This window comes from Amia ocellicauda, chromosome 23 (assembly GCF_036373705.1).
Source record: "Amia ocellicauda isolate fAmiCal2 chromosome 23, fAmiCal2.hap1, whole genome shotgun sequence".
NCBI lineage: Eukaryota > Metazoa > Chordata > Actinopteri > Amiiformes > Amiidae > Amia > Amia ocellicauda.
In genome coordinates this window covers 22,309,705-22,331,372 of record NC_089872.1, presented here as the reverse complement: position 1 = coordinate 22,331,372, position 21,668 = coordinate 22,309,705, and the positions used below count along the sequence as shown (strand labels likewise).

Genomic DNA, 21,668 nt, shown 5'->3' with positions numbered 1-21,668 from the left:
TAACAAAGCTCAGATTCAATGATCTCTCAGACAGTAAGACGGCACTTGATTGTTCCCTCACGTTAAAGCTCCCCCCGCGCAGCCCCCCGAGGCTCGGCCAGACCCCCTCCACACGCTGGGCAGGGCCTCCAGGACACTAGCACCATTAGTACTTCACACCCAATTAATTAAATCAATGAATCAATATTTTAGCTGAAATTATGGGCACCTCTTCATTGGATACATTTGACTTAAAATAAGCACTTTATAGAGAAATAAGTACATAAGAAAGTCACAGTTTAACAGGAGATATGAACGCGCCTCCCTCAGCTAGTTGGGTTTCAGACGCAGATGGGGGTCTGAAGACCCTGTAGGGCAGGGGTCCCATCCCTGGCCCTGGAGGAGCCCCTACCCTGCTGGTTTTTGTTCCAGCCGAGCTCTCAATTACTTAATTGAACCCGTAATTGAATCAATAATTTTCTAAATCAGGGGTTTTAAGTTAACAATTGTATAAATAACTTATTAAAAGAGCAACCTCTTTTATTACACAATTTAAAAAGTCAAATCTAAGCAAACTGTTACTTCAATTAAGGTCCAATTAAGTAACTGAGAGCTCGGTTGGAACACAAACCGGCAGGGTGGGGGCTCCTCCAGGAGCAGCGCTGGGAACCCCTGCTGCAGGGCATGAAGCCCACTGTAAACATCGGTCCGACCCTCCCGTCGAGGCACTGTGGACAGACGTGTCCCAATCCCTCGCTGTCCTGCTGCGTCAGTCCTGCTGCGGAGGCCAGTGTCCTGGTCTTTTATCAGAGGATTTTAAAATGCAAAACCCAGATGTATTTGCAAGCGTTTAAGGCCAGTTATAAAGCAAAAGGAAAAAAGAAAAGCCAAAGGTTTCATCGCACACAAGCCTACAGCACAGTTTTAGTTTAAAGTATTCAAATCCTTCACATGAAATTTTTCTGTGATTAAATTAGTTTCATACAAACAGAAGTAACCGAGTTAGGACGGGAGGTGTGTAACGTTTTGACCGTTTTCATCTCACTCAGCTGGACTCTTTCTGCCCTGGGCCGAATCGACCGAACTCTGAAAAAGACGTCCTTGACAAATAAGCACAGTTTAATGATCAATTTGTTACAACAACAACTAAACAGGTGTGAATCCTTTAAACTACAACTGCACGTCCACTGCAGACTCACAGCGTTGTGGTCCTGTTTGAAACACTGCGCTGGGCAGACTGGAAGACGGAGTCACAGCCGCTGGTCTGCCAGTGAGAACTGGGACCAGTCTCTGTATGACAACCCCGAAGAGAGCTCCCAGTGTAAACCACTACATAAACCACTGACACACAAGAAAAGTGTCAAATATTGCGTTTGTTTGTGCAGCAGATTATAATAGACAGAAATAATACATAACCAGATTTTATAGTTTAAAGCTGGTGAGATGGATCAAATTCCTTACTATTCCTTAATATTCACACAAATTGACAATAGCGGAAATGTGCAAGCGTATATATGTATGAATGTTTTTATTTAACCAAAACTAAGACACATGGATGGCATCTTCAAGATCCTCACAGACAAAATGTACTATTGTTATTTTAATAAAACATTCAATAAAAAAAATATCCCTTAAAGTCCTCACAAAAGATGTACACGTGGTAATGTCTAAATAGAACTATTCAATTAATTCATTTCTCCAACCTATTTTTAATGTGATAATTATGTTGCATTTCAGTGTATAAATCATTCCTTACAAAGGCTTACTGTTACTTCTAGCAATAATTCCAGAGGAATACAATATAATGATTTATTGCCATTGTAGAATGACAATGGAGAACAGGGTTGGATGTTTCTTTTGCAGAAGGCAGTGAGAGCGATTATTGCAGCTCCGCGTTACCTTTGCTTCACGAGCACTGAGACGAGCAAGAGCTGATTTCTAATCACCGGCAGAATAAAATTAAAAAACTGAGTCTCTAAAGTCATTTTACTTTCATGAAAATTGCTGAGAACATAATTCGGCAGACGGCCGATTGTTGTGAGAAAACAGACATGCGTTTCCCCAAAGAAAACAAGCGTGCCTTTATAGCAACGACAATACATTCAACAAGATACCGCAAAACAATATAGCGCTGTCTCGGCGGAGCGGAGAGGAGCAGGTGCACAAACTGCCTGCGCCAACCATCGTGCCCTCCGGACACAGCGCTGGCACGGCAGGGCCTCACAGTGTAAGACGCACAAGCGGAGAAAACAATCCCACGCAGACGAACTCTTTGCCGTCAGCAAAACAGCTCTCTTCCAAATGGGCGAACCTCCCCCTGCTGTCGCTTTGAGGGAGAAATATTGCTTTTAAATCACCATCTCCTCGAGGACGGTCAGCTCTTACACACGTTTTGGCATCTTTTAATTATAATTTTTAACCTTTGTATCGTCCAACGCTGAAGGGAGCGAGCGCCCTGTACGATTGGACACATTGATCAGAGTCTAATAAGCTCATTGAAAGGGAGGTCAGGTCTTTCAGCGCAGGGGGCTGCAGCGGAGGCTCAGTTTAGTTAAAGTGCTGATGGGTTATTGACACTCTCACTATTCCCATGAAAGTGCAGGATGTAAACTACACACGGAGCCGAGCCGCTGCCAGGGGACGGGACCCGTTCTCAGCACACTGGAGCAGTGACCTGTCCAGCCACATCCGACATCCCCACGTGCAGGAATCAGACTCCATATCGATGGCAATTCCTGCCCTGACCGGGCCCCACACCACCCGGCCCTGCGGAAGACCGGCCTCACGCTCAGACAGCGCCGGTCCCCAGAGACGCGTCTCCTGCTGCGACGGTTCCCCTCACACCTTGAGTCCGTACCCTCGTAATATCTGACAAAACCCAGAGCTGTGCAAAAAAAAGCACGTTTACTTTCCAGTTTTACCACAATAATAATAATAATAATAATAATAATAATACAAATCATTAAAAAGTCTCCCATGTGTAGAAGGAGTTCCTCTTTGGATCGAGAAGGCGACACTGTGCTCAACCCAGCAATGAATTCGACAGACCAGGTCAAAAAAAAGAGTTCACAGATCCCTTGTCTGAAGCCCCATTCTGGCACCTCTGAGCTCCAGCTGTCTCCTCGTGACCTTCTGTGAAGAACTGGGAACCAGAGCCCGTGTCGGACGCTCGCTCGGGATGCAGGCTTTACGTTATGGAATCTGAATTCGAGCGGTGCATCCATGAACACCCCAGAGAAGCCCGGTGTCAAGATATTGAAAAATCAGGCAAGACGACAACATGCAGCAGTGTGTAGATTTCAGACAGCAGATGGTATACGCTGTGTGTATATATATCTATAACACGCACGCGCACACGCACACAAAGAAGTATATAAAAATAATAATAAATAATAGAAAAACTCTACAGAGATTTACAACACAATGATACCTGTGCTTTTTTGCTTTGTTTTATGGTATAAACGTCACACAGTGCTGTGAGGGGTGGAGCGGCCGGTGGGTCAGTGGGTGAAGGTGGACATGGAGGTCCGGCCCCGGCGGCTCCAGCCCAGCCCACCCCCAACCTCCGCGGCCTCGGCCGGCTCCTCCTTGCGGCGCCGGCGCAGTCGGGCCAGCAGTGCCAGCAGGGTCTGGTCCCACTCCTCGGGCAGCAGCAGCAGCAGGAAGCCCAGGCAGATGATCAGCACGGCGATGACGCGCACGCTGTTGAAGCTGATGTCACTGGTGTAGTGGTCCACCACTGCAACAACGCAAGACACAGCACTGAGCAGCTAGAAAACTCAGCACTACACACACACACCACTGAGCACCCAGAAAAAACACAGCACCACACAGGACAACACCGCAATACAGCCACACACACAACAGCAGGGCACAGCACACACAAGTCTTTCATTTGGAAGATCAACACCTGCTCCGCTCACACTGACAATAATACATAATTGCAGGAAGCTGCTGTTTTCTCAGATCCTTCTCTTTTCTGATTGTGTTTACATGCCAGCCTTCCTCCCGCCGCTCATATTATCCCTCGGCAGAGAGAGCTGAGCTCCTGTGATGGGTTACATGTGTGTGCAAACAGACACAACTACTCACCTGCATTGACTGGGACACTCAGGACTATCCCGAGAGAGATCAGAGTCGGGTACGTGATCGCAATGCCAAAGTTCACCAGGATGTTGAACGCTACAGAAGAAAAAATATGACATTAAACAAAAAAGCTTTTTCACAAGCATACATACACATATATATATATATATGTAACAATTATGAAGCTGTTTCTCAAGAACAAGTAATCTATAAACAGTTCATTGCCTTTAAGTTACTAGTAAGCTGTTCCTACAGAGACGCAGTGAGTACATTCTGAAAACAGAATAAAAGGCTTTCAATATGAAGATTTGATGTTTATTACTGAGGAGCAGGATGGCCACGCCGCACAGACAGCCCCAGGGCAGGGCGTCCAGGGAGCTGAAGTATTCCACTTTGGTGAAGTACAGGATGACGGGGATGAAGCTGATGAACAGGAAGTTGGCTCCCCCGAGGATCGTCAGAAACAGGGCTGCTTCTCCAAACTTGGCGCTGCCCAGGATGAGCTTGAACAACACCTGCAAGACAGGGACATTCAGGTGTCTCGCCCTCGCTACACAACCACAGCGGCTGCGCTGCTGGACCCCTCAGAGCTGCTGAAGCCTGCGGTAAACCCTGAGCAGCATCGTCTGCCAAATGAACACATAATCAGAAGAAATTCATAGCGCAGGGTGGTTTGGGCCGCAGTCCTGCGCTGGTTCCCTTTGGGACGTCATTTCCCAGAGATGAAAACAGACTCCAGATACACAGCAGTTTGATCTACTGCAGAACTGTCTACACGAGTGCACTCATAAGCATTTAAACATCCAGCACATGGTCTACACAGATACACAGGTTAATGTGAATGAATGCCTGACTGGTGTTCAACAGGAGGCCTGCCTTCCCAAAGAGGCCTCTCTTCTTCTGGAATTAATCCAGTTAATGTCCTCAATTGCTGACATTAATAGGGCAAGCAAGTCAGATCCATTTTGAATACAGTCATCCCTGTATCTGTTTAACACACATTGATTTGAGGAAAAAAGATTCACACAAATCCAAAGACTGTGGGAAACAATGGCCCTGTGTCTGCTGGGGGGCGATGGCTGCTGTACGAACCTTATAGAGGGCGGAGGTGGAGGCGGAAGCCACAACCAGCGCGATCCCGATCACAGAGTGGCTGTGAAAGCCGTCAGCGTAGGTCATCATTACAATTCCCGCTATGGCCAGGATCGCCGCCACAATCTGGACAGGAGGACAAAGGAGAGGAGACAGGTTACCATTTCGCACACAAACATGGGCAGCCGACACTGAGGACAATTTACACGTTCAGTCACAATGAGCGCAGTGGATTATACCGGAGCAACTGTCCAATGCACTAGTTAGAGCTCATCTGGATACTGTGGAGTTCTGGGCTCCACAATTCAAGAAAGATATCGCTGCTCTAGAGGCAGTTCAGAGGAGAGCAACCAGACTTATTCCAAGTCTGAAGGGAATGTCCTACTGAGAGACTGAAGAACTGAACCTTTTCACCCTGGAACAGAGGAGACTACGTGGGGACTTGATCCAAGTCTTCAAAATCATGAAAGGCATCGACCACATCAAACCAGAGGAGCTTTTCCAGATCAGCAGGGACACACGCACCCGGGGACACAAATGGAAATTGGGCTTCCAGCATCACTAACGGATGACACTGTCTGAGTGAACTCCACGTGAACCCTTGAAGTAGCTGTCACAGCAACACTCATTAAGTCATTAAGAAATTAAACTGAAAACTTCACAATCGCCCCCTCCAATGCTTGTTGCGATGAATCAGGCTCCCCTTGGAAGCGAAAGCTCTGAAACCTACAGATTAAAACCTCAGCTCCATTGTTAATATTCATAAATAACTTGTACAGTGACGCAGCTGGAGGGAAGTGGTGGATTGACAGCCGCCCGGGCCTCGGTGTGGTCACTTAATTGTTTTTCTGTCTGAGCTCATGAATGCGAGCTATCTATAAACCCTGTTGATCATTAGCTCTCAGCAGCCCTGCGGGGGGGCTTATCACTTCCAAACACACCCCCTGTTTGGACAAGCTGAGCATTGCCCAACTGAGCAGAGGGATGCAAACAGAAGAGCTGGGCAGGTGATGAATGGGGACGGGCCCGAGTGTGTTTAAGATTAGCAGTGAATGAGAAGTTCCTGTGCAGATAACGGAGGCTAAAGGATCTGGGGGGGGGGACCAGAGCAGCAGAATAATGGCTCCACAATAAGGACGCAGATTATGTTTTGAAGAGGATTGTGTCTTTGGGCCCATCTTCTCTAAGGTCATTCAGAAAGATCTCGTTTGAAACGCACCAGTGCAGATCAAGGCCAGTATGTTCTCCGGCTCTGCAGCTCCCCCGCCACGTCTCCTGTGGGCAAAGCTGCTCGGCCTCTCAGTGCCAGGAGCCGTGGCTAATCTCCACAGCGAGTGTGGCGCGGCCCAGAGAGAGAGACCCTGCCAGCCCTCGGCACGGGCAGGGTGACAGATCGGAGGGGTGGGGGGTTTTACTCATCTTCTTCAATACGGACAATTCTATCATATGGTTATTCTGGGCAGACTGAGATGCAACTCATGGCTTTTACAGGTAAGGCAGACGCAGCAAAAGATCGTAGAGCCACAGTTTTATCAGAGGGGTGGACTCTCTGGTGCCTCTTGGCCAGAAGCTCTCAGCGTTAAGAGCACTGCAGCCACACATCGACGGGATACATTAACAGCTCGCCTGCCTGTTTTTTTCCAGTTAACCTCCCCCAACTGGAGACATCAGACTCCTACCAGCCTCCCACTTCACTATGGAGAGCGAGAGGGCAGCAGAGCGAGCGTTAACGAGCTGCGGAGCCGCAGTGGGCTGGACTGCAGAGAGGAAGAGCCCCCAGCCTCAGCCAGCAGCCAGGGACAAAAGTCGACTAAATATATACAAATATACATCATAAATAAAGTGTCTAATTTAAACAACAAATACATCTTCAGATCTCCCAACGTACCTATTTCTAAATTGAGATCAATAACCTTCTCCGCCCCCCGAGGCCGGACGATTAAATTAAAGGAGAGCGAGGTATAATTGCTGTACCTCAAGATGATTAAAAGTGCTGTTGTGAAATGAAAGCCGTATAATCATCAGGGATTCACGAGGAAACAGTTGTGAGGCATTATTGGGCTGCATGAATATTTAACGCACTCATTCTGCATCCTATTGCAGGTCTAATCAGCGATGACAATCAGTTTGAGCTGCCCACTGTTAATTCACTTCTGACGCCTTGTTTCTCGTGCCGGTTTGAATGAAAGTAGAATTCAAGGGCACTTTCTGATCAATAAAATGCACAACTCCCACAGTGCCGTGTCTCTCTCTCTCTCTCCGAGCTGCTCATGTACAAAAGACACCAGACCGGAACACACATCAATTCACATTTTCCATTTGGAATCAGTTCTGACCCCAATCCCCCACGTTGCAGCTCTTTTTTAAATACAATTTTGTTTCGTTTTCAGCCTGGTGAATAAAGTAGACAGAGCACGGAGACGGCTGGGCCCCGCGGCCCCAGTAAACCCTAAAACCAGCCACTTACCCTGACACCCATGAACCGGTCCCGGAGCACGATCCACGAGAGCAGGAACACGAACGCCTTGTTGCAGCAGAACAGCGCCGACACGTCCGTGGTGTTTATCTTCCTCAGCGCTTGCAGGTACAGGTAGTTCGTTAACGTCCACAGGAGTCCAAAGGGGGCGGCTTTGGTGAAGAACACCTTCACTGTCAACCCATCGTCACCAAAAAACCTGCAGCATTCCCTGGAGAAGACAAGAGCAGCAGCCAGCGATCAGAGACAGGAGCAATGAGCAGAACTCACAGCCAGGCAGGACGGTGTGCTGCAAGACATTACATTACATTACATTATTTGTCATTTAGCAGACGCTCTTATCCAGAGCGACTTACATTTGTACCCATTTATACAGCTGGGCATTTTTACTAGAGCAATCTAAGTGAAGTACCTTGCTCAAGGGTACAACAGCACTGCCCACCTGGGATTTGAACCCACAACCTTCCTGACTTATAACCAGAAGGTTGTGGGTTCAAATCCTTATTATTATTATTATTCTGAAAGTCTCTACAGCTCTTGTTTTCCAAAGCAGATCAATACTCTCTTACATATTCATTAATTTGATTTGCTATGCTATCTTTACATAAATAACCTTTTCAGAAATTCAAATGCATGAACTTACAAGCAATTTGAAACCTCCAGTACATTGTATTGAACTCTGTCTCCATTAGTGCAAGTGCACCCCCGAGCTCTGCCCTCCATTGATACCTGAACCAGCAGATGAATGGCCGTGTTTTGAGGACGGTTTTAACTTTTTTAACCAGCCTTAGATCCTGGAGCATGTCCTACTCCTCACGTCAACCGAGTCGCTGCCAAGTTACAGACACACGGCTGCACTGGGACTTATTTATTATTTTTTCTCTCTTTTTTTGTGTTTACATGGGATTGCACATCATTATAAATTGGACATTTACTGCATGCAATATTAAAACATGTGGAGGAGCCAAGACTTGGCAAAGTCATCCATTCCTGTCCTGCATTCCTGCGCCCTCACTGCCCTGTTTGTCCACCTGTCCACCTGTCAAACGTCTCCTCCCGCTCTGTGGTTTGCCTGGCTCTGTCTGAACTTAATTTCCCTCCTGCAGCACCCGGTGTGTGTCCCCGAATCCCAGCACACACTTATTTTAGTAAATATGAAATCGCTTCTATTGTGCTTTAGAGGTGAAACATCCTTCAGGTGCGGCCAGCTCAGGATGTCCCGTGTACCTTCTGACCGCAGTGACCGCAGCTTGTGCTGACGATACTGCGTCTGTGGTGCTGGCGGGCTCTCAGAGACTTAGATGGGGCCAGAGTGGTCTCTGTTTACCAAGCACGTCGTTGTGATGTTCTCTCGGCTTTGCTCCTCATTGTTATTCATCCCCACTTCTCCACCTCCAGCTAGTCAGCCGCCTCGGTCTCTGCCAAACCACAAGCACTCTGCAGCCAGAGCGCCACGCAGCCCCCCACACTGCAGCACCGGGGGACAGTGCTATTGTTTGCAGCCTACAGCTTCTATGGTCCAGGTTTCTCATCTAGAGGCTGAGTCGTCCATCGTCACCTAATGTAGGATGAATGACTTAAACCCCATCAAGCTGTTTCTCAAAGGATCACAGAGAATCAGTCTTCCTGACATTTTCTTTACTCAGCAAAACTGCTCTGCACACACAATCAGTTGATGAACTCTCCATTTCTTCATGAGTAAATGCTTATGTTAAAACCCATTTGCAGCTCATCATTAATTTACCTGTCATGCAGTTAAGCGCTTAATTTAAAGCTACATACGAGTGAAGGTCAATTCAGAGCTCAACAGATAATGAACCCAGGGCAGCTAACACCAAGCAGAGTGGAGTGCAGGAGAGACAATATTACTGCCGTCAAAGTTACACTGATCTGAAGTATGAGGACTGGCTTTTCACCAGGGGTTCAGAGGAAGGGTTCAGCCCAGGGATTCATCAGCAGACAGCCTGTCCAATAACCTGCCTGGTCTGCAGGGTCTAGTGCCGGAAAGGACACACAGTCTCCTAGGAATCCAACCACTTCATCGGTATCAAAACATCACCATCAGTGGAACGACTGCGAACGCAAGCTTACCTGTATCTCTGCTTGGGAGACTGTCTCTCGGGGGCCTTGTACAGGTGTCCGACATAGTACAGGGGGAAGAACAGAGAGTTCCAGTTTGTGGCAAACCAGGTGAGGGTGAAGGGCGCGTCGTACTGCGTGAAGGTGAGCTTGGCCAGCTGGGTGGAGCCGGTCCAGGACGAGCAGACGCACAGCACCATGGCCACGCCCCACAGCGCCTTGCGGGCCTGGGCAGCCGACACGTGCAGACAGCAGTGCAGCAGCCTCCTCCGCCCGCCACCCTCCCCCGCGGGTGCCGGCTGGGCGTCCACAGGGGCCGGGTTCTCTCGCGGGCGCTCATCTCCTGAAAGACACAGCACAAGTCAGACACACGGGACCCTGGCCGGCCCAGGGAAACACTCACACAGACACACACATCTGTGTTTTACATTATTTACCGGCGTTTCACTCTGTGCTTCTGTGCTCACAATAATATAGCAATATTAACACATATATAGTAATATGCACTAATATAGCGCAGTGTTAGTTGATTGCACTGCACTATTGTACACCTTTTAAGTCATAATAATAATATGCCTGGCTGGCTTTCCTGTGCTTGTGTCGAGTGTCACGCAGTGAGCTCTTAGCAGGGTCTGCCACCCGGGCTTTTAAAAGCACAGTCGCTGCGGCTCTCTCTCAGCCCCCCCCACATCTGGATTTCAGTTCTGCATGACTTGCAACAGGCTGCTCATACACTTCCACTGAGAGACTCCTAACGCAGACGATGGCCGGGTTCAGTGCCCATGTTCTCATCAATTACACTACTGAGTGGCAATCTGGTCTCAGTGAGGGCTGTGGGTGTGGCGATTCCCCAGCTCGGACTATAATATTTTATAAGAGGGGACTGAGGGGATATAAATAAATAAGTAATAAAAATTACCCCTGCCACTCTTTCACATGAATATTTCTACTGTTTCTTTTAAATAAATTGTAAAATAACACTGATATTCTGCTGCTGCATGAAGGGAGAAGAACGCCTGAGACGATCATTTTGATTCTGGAAAATAACCACTCAATATTTAAGCACCTCTCCCTGTGGCTAATATTATAAAGTCATATTAAAGTGGGAAACAGATTACAGAAAAATAATTCCTGCTTCATTGCCATCTCAGAAGCTTACACTAAGAGTCTTCAGTGATACTCGCTGACAGATACTCCTTGTATCTTGCAGTGGCAGCCGTACAGCAGGAAATCTGAATATTTGTTTACTGATCCACCCAACAATGTTTCACTGCCATCAATCAGACAACACACTCCCGGCGAACAGCACTGAGCTCTGGGGCAGTGGCCTGTGTGCATCTCCAGGGCATGATCCATTTTCTCTCACTGTGGGTTCTTGTCTTGCATTAGCCCACACAGATCAGTCTAAACCACTCACAGAGAGAGAGGGGTGGAGGGAAACTAATAAATCATGATCGTTCTTACAGATTAACACAAATTCTTTATTATTATTCTTTCCGTTTGACTGTATTTAACTCTGACTGTGTCAGACCGTAGATATAAATCATTCAATAAATGGAAGAATTTACTGCATTTGTTCTCATCTTTATTTGACATTGAGGAGAAAAATGGTTGCCATTTGCACAGTAGAATAACGCTGTGCTCTCGAGCTTAGTGACGACACCATTTGCGAAGAGAAGTACTGCATTGAGATCACAGCATCCTACATATCCCTCTCCAGCGACAGCGAGACTCTCCAGCCCACACTGACAGTGACGCACAAACTGCTGAAGTCAGGCTTCGGCCGGCCAGCCAAAAAGACCACTGACCAATGTCCGTTTTGTGCTTCGGTCTTTGCAAAGAGATGCACAGTTTCCAACAGGAGCTGGTGTGTTTCCCAGAGACTCTAGTAATACCATTCAAACATGCACCCTGGATCCCAGCAGTGAAACCGCAGAGCTGGCACCGTCAGCGAACTCTGTCAACACCGCTTAAACAGTTTAAACCCTCTGACAACATTTAAACTGGCCACTGCACGCACACAGCACTGCTCACCTCCCCGCATGAGCATCGCAGCGCAAACCACAATCACATCACAGCCGAAGGGCAGCCCCGTAATACACAGCTTATCTGATCTAACATCACCGCTAGGGTCTTGCAGATCACGGTGAGGAGTGATATAATTTACTGCTGAACCTCCCGCTCTCATTTATCTTCCTTCTCTCCATCACAGAGTCTTATTAAAAAAAGCTGCTCTGTAAATGGTTTTCCACCAGTAAACATCTGCTGCAGGGAGACGGGCGCTTATTGCCTTCGCTTCCCATTCATCTTCACGGACTCTCGGCCGCACGCTGGCTATCTCAGTCTCTGTGCTCAGGCTTTCCCACTCATTTCTTCTGACCTCCACCAAAGCCAAAAACAAAACAAAACAAACATGTAAAAAGGTTTTATACATTTAAGAATCCCACCCCTGTTGAGCACAAAAGCAACGTTCTTACTCAAAGCTTTGTGGGCCGAGGTGGGCTGTAGGTGTCCAGGGGTCACGTGCTGGGGGGGCATGTGTGAGTCTCAGTTGGTGCCATGAGAGCAGGTGCCAGGTACGCATGCTGTGGAGTAGCTCCCACTCCCCCAGGACAGCTCTGTCTAATTAATGAAGTACCCCGTTCTTTTTCTACTCACTAATTGGGTTCACAGTCGAGACAATGCAGTTATTGACCCAGAGAAACAGGCACATGGCTTTTCTGTGGTACTGAAGCAGAGATACTCAAACACAAGCAATGCAAGGAGAGGTCTGAGGTGCGCAGCTCAAGCAGGGCTGTGTTATGGACACTGCTGGAGGTTTGTCGAGGCCCGAGGGGGCTGTGTCAGCTGCATAAGCCCACCCTCACTGACAGAGACTCCTCTCAACCCCAGAACCTCTTCTCTAAGCCTGGCCAGTAATTAAGACAGCTGACACACAGGTTTCAAATCACTCACTAAATACTCAGATCTCCCGTTTGAGAGTCTACCAAATGCATCCTCTCTTCCCAGAGAAACCCTCCCAGCCAATCGCATATGGAATCATTCTGTTTTCCAGCTTAGAAATTATCTATACTGGGTCTCACTAGGTCCTCGTTCATGCATATCTGCATGCTTTTCTCCATGGTGTACCGTGTGGTGTAGCGGTGCAGTTCCTCGCCCTGCGTTTGTATTCGCCTCCCCCTTCTGCATTGCAGATTACCTGCTGCGGCTGCAAATCAGGCTGCTGCTGCTTTTCCGATTCACGGAGCATCGGCCTGTCATTCCCATTCTGAGCACACACTCCTGTGTTTACACAGATTAGGAGGATGTTACAGCGATCCGTTCTGTTTAGCTGAAGGCGCCTGACAAGCCCTTTACTGGTCGTCCCCCGGCTTCGATCGGCTTCTGACTGACTACTCAGCAAAGAATTGTGTTATTCACAGCCCATCAATAATCGATTACTGCAGGCCGAAACCCCCTATCGGTTTTACTGCTGTGCTGAGCTGCACCTGCTGGGCTCCTGCCGGTACTGTCTTGAGTATTGATCCTGTGAGCTCTCTCACATCCAGAGGTTCATGAGGTGCACTGTACATTAAGAGCAGAACAGAAACACTACAGCCCCCTGACATTAGTCTGTACAAACATTTTCACAATCTTCACATCTCATTGCATTCTGAAACTAATGCAAGCAGGATTGAATATAATAAGGTCGCTGTAGAATCTTCAGTAAGTTTGTTAACTGCCCTCCCCCTCGGTACACACAGCTGTGACAGGTGAAACGAGGAGACAGAAAAAGCAACACACTAATTAATGTATATGTATATTTATTTAAGTGAGTTCTGGGTGCCTTTGTGTGCAGGTGTGCCTGTAGGGCAGTGACGCACTCCTTGCACACTTACTGTGTAAACAGGGCTGGGGTGATCTCAGTGAAACACACATGTGGCAGCTGCAAACACACTGGGCACTGTGGCAGAACAACAGCAGCCATCGGCTCCAGAAAAACACTGAAATGTCACGTTGGCGTGTCGGACTGCTGTTCAGATATTGTGATCAGGGAGATTGGTTTTATCCAGCAACAGCAAACGACTCCCATTGTTCATTGTTGAACAAAATGCAGAAAGAGAGGATGACTTACACCTGTATGATTGAACAGGTTGTGTAACTCCTACTGGACGATGGCGGTGTTGCAGTGACACATCAACAAAGGATTGATTCTTTGTGAAAATATTCACATGCAGGCTATTTCAGCTGTATTTACTTACAAACATAAAACACAATTACATTTCATCAACACTCTCATCTCGTAGGTAAGCATCCCACGCCGAGAGGATTTCTGCTTCTCTCGGATATTCAGGTGTTTTGGGGCGAGCTGGTGAAGGGTACCAGTTCCAGGGTGGCCGACCACTCGGCCCTGACAGGGCGACACTAGGATGTGCAGCGTGTGGGTCTGTGCTCTGACTGGTAACCCTGTCACCTTGGCATGACATTGCCCGGCCACTAGAAAGGCTGTGCTGCCATGTGAATACAGTCCAATAAAACCCAGCTTCTGTTGCTAAACTGGAACTGACCTCGGGTTTCTCGGCCCTGGCAGAGGAGAGAGCAGAGTGACCCGCCCATGTGGTCATCCTCCTCGCTAGCAGGGTGGGGGGGAACAGTCCTGTGTTACTAAAGCAGCTACTGATGCGGAGGGACGGGCCCTGTCACACTGCGCCACCCTGCGCACGGATTTTACATGTGATTTTCTGGTTATTATTCCTCATATTGCATTTGTTCAAACAGTTGTGTATTTTAAACAGATGTAACACATTAAAATACATTCAATCTGCTAGCAATCTACTAAGTACTGTCAGATGCTGGATGAATTCAGGATACGAAAGTGTGCCATCTCTGACAGCACACTGGGTCAGCCTGCCAATCAAAGACACAAACACACGCGTTAGTGAGCAGACAGGTCTGCAGGGGCGTCTGGCAAGAAGACACGAGCAACACCAGGGGAGGAAACAAGCCCGAGGAAGCCGTGAGAGACCTGGAGCTCCTGATGATGTCCAGGGGCCGATACGCCACACTCAGACACCAGATCATTAAAATATGACACAGGATTGAAAGCTACTAAACCTCTAAGGAATAAATAACAATAACCATCGCAGGGCACAGCTGTTTAAACATCTGCAGTAAATATGACTCCTGGATTGATTACTACATCACTACGCTAGCTTTGGAAAATGTTAATTAAAATCTAGAGCTACTAAGTAAATAATTGCCAAGTGTCTATTCTTGTTACAGAGTAAACAAATCCCCTGATAACCACACGAAGCCGGTCAGATTCGGAGAAAAACAGTTCAAAGATCGGCTGGTCGCCATTGAATCCAAGCAAACAGTCCTGTTTATTTCAGTCCCCAAGCACCTTGTGATAAAGACATTTTCATCCTGATAACTCAACGTGAGGCGTAACCCAGTTGGAACGAGGTGGCTCAAACATGTCCATCTCTTCGCACTGCAAATATCAGGGTGTTACAAAGGATACCAATTGCCTGTGTGATGGGGAAACCGTGGTGAGAACGACTGAGGAGCTGCACAGCGAATAGGGAGACACCTGCCTCCGCACAGCAGGACGTGCGATGCATTTTCTGCTTTTTTTCTTCGTTTTCTTTTCATCTCCTGTCCCCAGGCCCTGCGGCAATGACCCAATCACACTGCGCACACAGTCAATAACACCCTGAACACACCCGGGCTGTTCACAGAGAGAGGACTAGGGTTAAGGAGGTCAGAGTGATCCAGGGCCATCCTTATTAAGGCAGAGCCCAACACAGATACCTCTCTGCTCACTACAGCAGGAGGAAGGCGGCTGACACAGGAATAGCCCCCTTCAATAGGGGAACACGTGAACGCCCATGTTTACGAACTGCAGTGAAAACACACACCTGATGACAAACAGCCACACTGATTCATATGATTAAATCAATGCAGCAAAGGGCAGCTTAAGCCCCACATTACCCCATGTCAACGTAATAGCCTCTCCGGTGTGTGTGCACAGTGTGTGTAAACAGCGCTGTCTGCCTGTGCGTGATGTGCGGAACTGTAACACCATTAGATACGTCTGCTGCAGAGCAGGGAAGCCCCTGAAACAAGATCATTCCCTGGAGAGTATCGTAAGTGTTTAAGCAGCTCCACACACCAGACTCCTAGTGTTACAGAATCGAAATCCCAAAGGACATTACATTAAATGAAATTAAAAGAGACAAGCTTGTGAGCACTCTGTTACAGTCCTCTTATACGCATTGAATCAAACTGGTACCTTTCTACTGAGAGACAACACACTGTACACAGTAAGACATTAACCTATACTCAGGCACTCAAGCACATATATGTATATTAAACATACGTAGAGGAACAATAAACCTGCAGTACTGGTTACCAAAATATCCATTTGTTACTGTCTTTAAAACATCTCTGGGCACAGGATTGCTTCAGCGTGCATTTCTTGATGCAACAAAAGCAGGATTCAGATAAACAAAGCCAGTATGGGTCCTTAGACTATATAACGATGCAACAGCAATGCAATGTTTCACGTCACACGTCAGAGATGACCGTTCATACAGCATGTAAACATTTCAGGAAATGTAATGGTAATCTAAGCATGGAAGACAAGATGCAGCTTAAGAATTGAGATGGTAAACATGTACAGTGTGTGTTGCTAGTGTAATGAAATGTTTATAGCCAGTGTATCATTAGCTACATGTGAATTCATCCTCTTTGCTCTCTGCAGTTCTGCCAACAGAAACACATGCAGGTGGGAGAAATCAGGTGTGTTAAAACAGATGTGCTTTCCACACATGATTCCTGACACCTGCAGTACAGCAGGAGCTGCTGGCATCCAGCTGAGCACCAGACACACAATCACCAGAGCTCTGCATTCGCCTCCTCCCCTCTGAGCTCTGAAGTACACCAAAGACAGAACGGGCCCCCAGCTCTGTCCAGTGCAGAGACAGGATCACAAGATCACAGGATCTGTGCTAGAGAACAGGAGAGGAACAGGTCCCTAAAGCAGACTTCTGCTTAAATCCATCTTCACTGCCTAAATCCAAACCAAGAGTCTTGACCTTATCCACATCAAAAATAGTTGCTGATCAATACTAGAAATTCTCACAATAACAAGTCATTCACAGCAAAATAAAGCAGTGGGAGAGTGGGGCTACCCCACTGCAAAGCATAATTGTGTGATGTGTGTCGCTTGTTAAGGTGAAAAGCTTCCATTAATCTCCACATATATTATTGTGTGCTTACATGTTTTGAAAGGCAAACAATACATATATCAGATTTCACTGAGCCCTCACCTGCAGAGTCAAACAAAACTAAAAAGGATCTTCTCTGCATTACCATTAGCCTGTGTGCCAAGGAATAATCTCTACACCAATGGATACTAATACTAATTTATCTACCAAAAGATTATTCTTTATTGTTGATTTATTAAGTTTAACATTAAAAACGAATACATTGCCATAGCTGTTTCATTAAGTAAAACGCCTACTACTGTGTAGTTATGTTGGGAACCTAAGGCTTTATAAAGATGCAAGAGAAGAGCAGTACATTGGAGAGGCTCTGCTGCTGTCCCCAGTGCGGGTTAAGACCGGCTTCACATCCATTACAGACACTTTGTCCTCAACATGACCGTCATGGGTTCAGTATTTCCAATCGCCGCAATAAAGTTCCCCGAGCATCCCGCAGCGGCTCTCCCGCACGGCCCCCAGCACGGCGCCCCGCAACACGGCGGTGCATCTCCCCAGACACCGGCCCCCCGCAGCTGCAGCATCCCGGCACAAGGCAATCGCAAAGGAAACCCCCTACTGTCCATTAAGCAGGCTGGGCGCTGCGGTCCCCATCCCAAACCCCGCTTACCCTCCACTTTGGTCAAGGTGAGCACCGGGCTGTTGCAGGCAGACAGCGGCGCCACCCGGGCGGAGTGTTTCTTCATGGCGAGCTCGGTGAAGCGGAGCTCTGCCCGGTCGACTACATCCCTGAAGCCGGTGTCGCAGCAGATGCTGTGCTTCTTCTCCCCCTTTCCACTCGTCTCTCCCTCGGTTGCCCCTCTCTGCAGCAGCCTCGCAATGCTGATCTGTCAGCCTCCCATCACCACTGCTGCAATTCGGCAACGTCACCAGCGCTCAGCACACCCCTCCCTGCGCCTCTCTCTCTCAAACACACCCCTGCCAGGGCAGCCGGCTAAGCGACCCCCTACATCCCCGGGGGGACTCGGGGGACACCGGGAGAGCGATGCGCTGTCGGACAGCGGGGACAGCGGGGACCCCCCGACCCCCCACAGCACTGCGGCTCTGCCTGAACACGCGTGCTGACGGTCGCAGGTACACTCACATACATGCACACCTCAACATACACAAACACTCATGTGGCATTGATTGAAGTGTAAAAACAATGCAAGAGACGATGCTAGAGAATTAAACAAATGAACGAAAGCGAGCGCATTGTCCAACATGCTGCAGAAATAAAGTGGATGCTGTATCAGTGTAATGATGTCTGTTGTGATATCACTAGAATGCGCAAAGGAGTTCGGTACCTGGAGGCAACAGATCGATAACGCAGGTTGTTTGTGGAGACGGCAGGAATTTCCCTGGTTTCATCTGTCATGTAGCATGGAGGCTAATGAGCAGCTCTGGAAGAACAGCGTCTGACTGCGGGCATGGACGGGCAAAGCCTCGGTGCACACCCCGCTGTAAGATCCCCAGGCTCTACCTGCACCTCTTTAAGAGTGGAGACGTGTCTACAGAGAGCAGAGACAGGAGGAGCAGCTGCCCACAGGCACTGACAGCAGGCGTCTTACATTAAACAGCTCTGCAAGGATGTAGTCTCTTCAGAGCGCAGCCACTTAGGAGAGCTCAGCTGACTCTGAGCAGAACTGGTGCAATAGCACAGTGACATGGGATCATAGCTCTACCTGCTATTGTTTAGAAGATAGTCCTAACGTACTACATTGTCCTTGGTGAGTAAATACCCCTGTTTAGCAGCTCAGAATCAGTCAGTGCAGCCTGAGCACAGTCTCCTGAGCAGCCTATCAGAGCATCTGCAGGCTGGCATGGGTAGAGGACCTGCTTCCACAGGGCAGTGCGTTTCTTTTAAAGGGCAAGTCCACTGTGCTCTGTGAAGAGATTATTCATTCTGTTACAAGTCGTTTGTTATGGACCAATAACAAATGGAAACGGTCACTAAAATTGTGAATGTCCCCGGATGTGAATGTCACAGAGATTGCCTTGCTGGTCCATGCAGACGGAGCTGCTGCACTGTTTGAGCGCTGGCTGAGTGGCTGAGCCTGGGACCATCAATAATTTACTGCGGTGAAAGGAAGGGCTCTCTGTCTTAAGCACTGACTCTATCCTGGGGGGGAAAAGAAATGAAGGGGAAATAACAAATCAGATATTGACTTGATTCCTGTGGTCAATTTCAAAATATAATATGTATGGGTTTGTTTACCACAGAACACCACATCACACGTGACTGTTTTCACCATAGTTTACCGCACTTTACTGCAGAATAGAAAAGCAGTGTCAAACTGGGTCAAAATGTGTCACAATCTCATCTGTGGCCCATATCCTGTATCTGCTTGTTCTCTGCACTCCAGAAACAGAAGTTATCTTAACTCCAGACTACTACCCAGAGGGGGGTGGGACACTGTCGTTACCATCCATGGGAACTCGTGAACGATTTTTCGAACAAAGCTGCCTATAGGCCGCTGTGCGCTGTCACTCAGCCAGACCCTCCCCTGCCTGCTTTAACTAGTGCAGCTACAGACTCCCATCGGACTCCGGAAGCCTCTCCTGTCTTATTATTATTAATTCAGAACAATATGATAACTGATTAACTGATTATTTAATACCTTTGTATTATTAATTTAGTTCCTCCATGTCATGGGGCCCCAGCGGAGTAATAACCCTGCTGTACTCTATATAAACTCCCACTACGCGACAGTCCTGTCCTGTCGGTAGTCTGATTGTGAATGTTGTTGCTGACTGCTATAAATCACTGTGGACGCTCCCAGTGCCACTGAGCACCGAGCCGCGTCTCTGTGCTGCACTCGGGATAATAAACTGCTCTCGGATGTCATCGTGGTAGAGGAGCCAAACCACGATGAGACCGCTGAAAGCTTCGGAGTGGGTTCTCAGGACAGACGCTGATGATGCCATGGAGAAATGAGAGAAATCACATGAATCCCCTGAAGAGAGTCATGTGGTCATACATACCACACATAACCCAATAAAACACAGGCATAACCGCATGATAGGGACTTAATTTAGCAGAGACCTTAGTGTACTACACCATAGTACACCTACCACACTTTAACACCGTACACTACACTTTACCAAGTTTGTACCATGGTACACTACACTTTACTCTATTTTAACCGGCATCAGTCAAAAATGGGCTTTGAGATAATGCAGTGTGGATTTGTGGCTGGCTTTAATATCGACAGGCACTCCTGGAATAAATCCGATGGAGACGGAGACAAGTGGCTCACTGTTATCGACGGGATCTTGGGGGAGATCAATGGCACCCCCCCCCACAGCCCTGTTCTTCTCATTCACACAGCTGCACCTCATGGTCCCACCACTCTCAGAAAGACAATACTGATCAAAACAAGCATCATCTGCTTCCATCCACGATTCTCACCGGTCTTGTCAGAAAGCAGAAGTTAAAGCCACATCTCTCTTTCCAGGAGATTTTTCTCTCTCATTTCTCCATGGCATCATCAGCGTCTGTCCTAAAAACCCACTCCGAAGCTTTCAGCGGTCTCATCGTGGTTTGGCTCCTCTACCACGACGACATCCGAGAGCAGTTTAATTATCCCGAGTGCAGCACAGAGATGCGGCGCGGTGCTCAGCGGCACTGGGAGCGTCCACAGTGATTTATAGCAGTCAGCAATAGCATTCACAATCAGTGGAAACAACACACAGGAGGGTTTCGGGATAATGGAGTCTCCCTCGTCTCACTAATGAAGCAGAGCTGCTGCCAATAAGCCCGGACTTCCTCATCCTGTCAGGGAGTTAGATTAGTAATACTGTGATAGATGAGACAGTGGACAGTGCCTCGGGTGAGGCTACAGCGGAGGGAGGGTCTGCAGATGGGCTGCCCTCCGTCAGAGAGAGAGAACGGGACACACACAGAGGAGGACCAGTGTGGGGGTGGAGCCTGGACATACACGGCACATACCAGGCTGCAGAAATACAACACATGGGACATTAAACTGCCAGCACTTTAACAGTTAATTAATTGTACCTATCAATTCAATGACCTGACAATCTACAGATTGCTCATTGATTACAGAATATGCTGAGCCCTTTGGACTATTGTCTCCAAATGTCAATTAAAAATCATGAAAAGCGATCAGCTACTGGTACTGGTCTCAAAACTGTGGTCAATTACAGCACAGGGTCATCACCTCTTATTACTCTTAATATTGATCTTCAGTGCCTCTGCTATTTCACTGCCGTACTTCATGCCTATCCAGTGCCTGGTCCTGTTGGATTGTGCACCCAGTACATCAGCATGGCTTCACCCAGTTTACCCATCTCAGAAGGCCAGGGGGGATAAGTCCACTGAAGACAGACAGATATCTGAAAAGCGGCCAGGAAGCTACTGTAGCATATGAGGTTAGGAAAAAACTGACATCATATCCTACATGTCCCGTGGTTAATGGGGTGATAGTGTGTGTTAACTGCACAAACTGGCAGCCTAGCCACACACAGATGAACTTGCTTCTCCTACTGCAATTATTCCAGGCAAACTTTACAGCAGGTGTGTCCCGGGACCAATACAGCACTTTATAAACGCTTCCCAAACAGGATTCCTCCCAGAAAGCAGCGCAAATGTCGCCGGACCAATAGAGAATGGAAGCACACCCTTATTGCCAGTAAAAGAAATAATTGAACAGCTTATTAACGGCAAGCATTTAGTCATTAAAGCTTTAACA

General features: G+C 47.8%; 1 protein-coding gene across 2 annotated transcripts in view; it reads right to left on the bottom strand.

Annotated features, from left to right (window-relative positions):
* Positions 1-2,866: 2,866 nt before the first annotated feature.
* The window catches only part of slc35f3b (solute carrier family 35 member F3b), a 36,212-nt gene continuing 17,410 nt past the window's right edge, over positions 2,867-21,668 (bottom strand). Inside the window, exons 1-7 of one of the 2 annotated variants that reach the window (XM_066696978.1) lie at positions 17,588-17,820; positions 9,725-10,055; positions 7,625-7,844; positions 5,158-5,283; positions 4,388-4,580; positions 4,072-4,161; positions 2,867-3,718 (exon numbers count right to left, since the gene is read on the bottom strand). In XM_066696978.1, coding sequence (XP_066553075.1) covers positions 3,480-3,718; positions 4,072-4,161; positions 4,388-4,580; positions 5,158-5,283; positions 7,625-7,844; positions 9,725-10,055; positions 17,588-17,663 — 1,275 coding nt within the window. In that variant the 5' untranslated portion in view covers positions 17,664-17,820 and the 3' untranslated portion in view covers positions 2,867-3,479. Of the gene's footprint in view, positions 3,719-4,071; positions 4,162-4,387; positions 4,581-5,157; positions 5,284-7,624; positions 7,845-9,724; positions 10,056-17,587; positions 17,821-21,668 lie in introns of those variants that run through there. The other variant, XM_066696977.1, reaches the window with a different exon arrangement.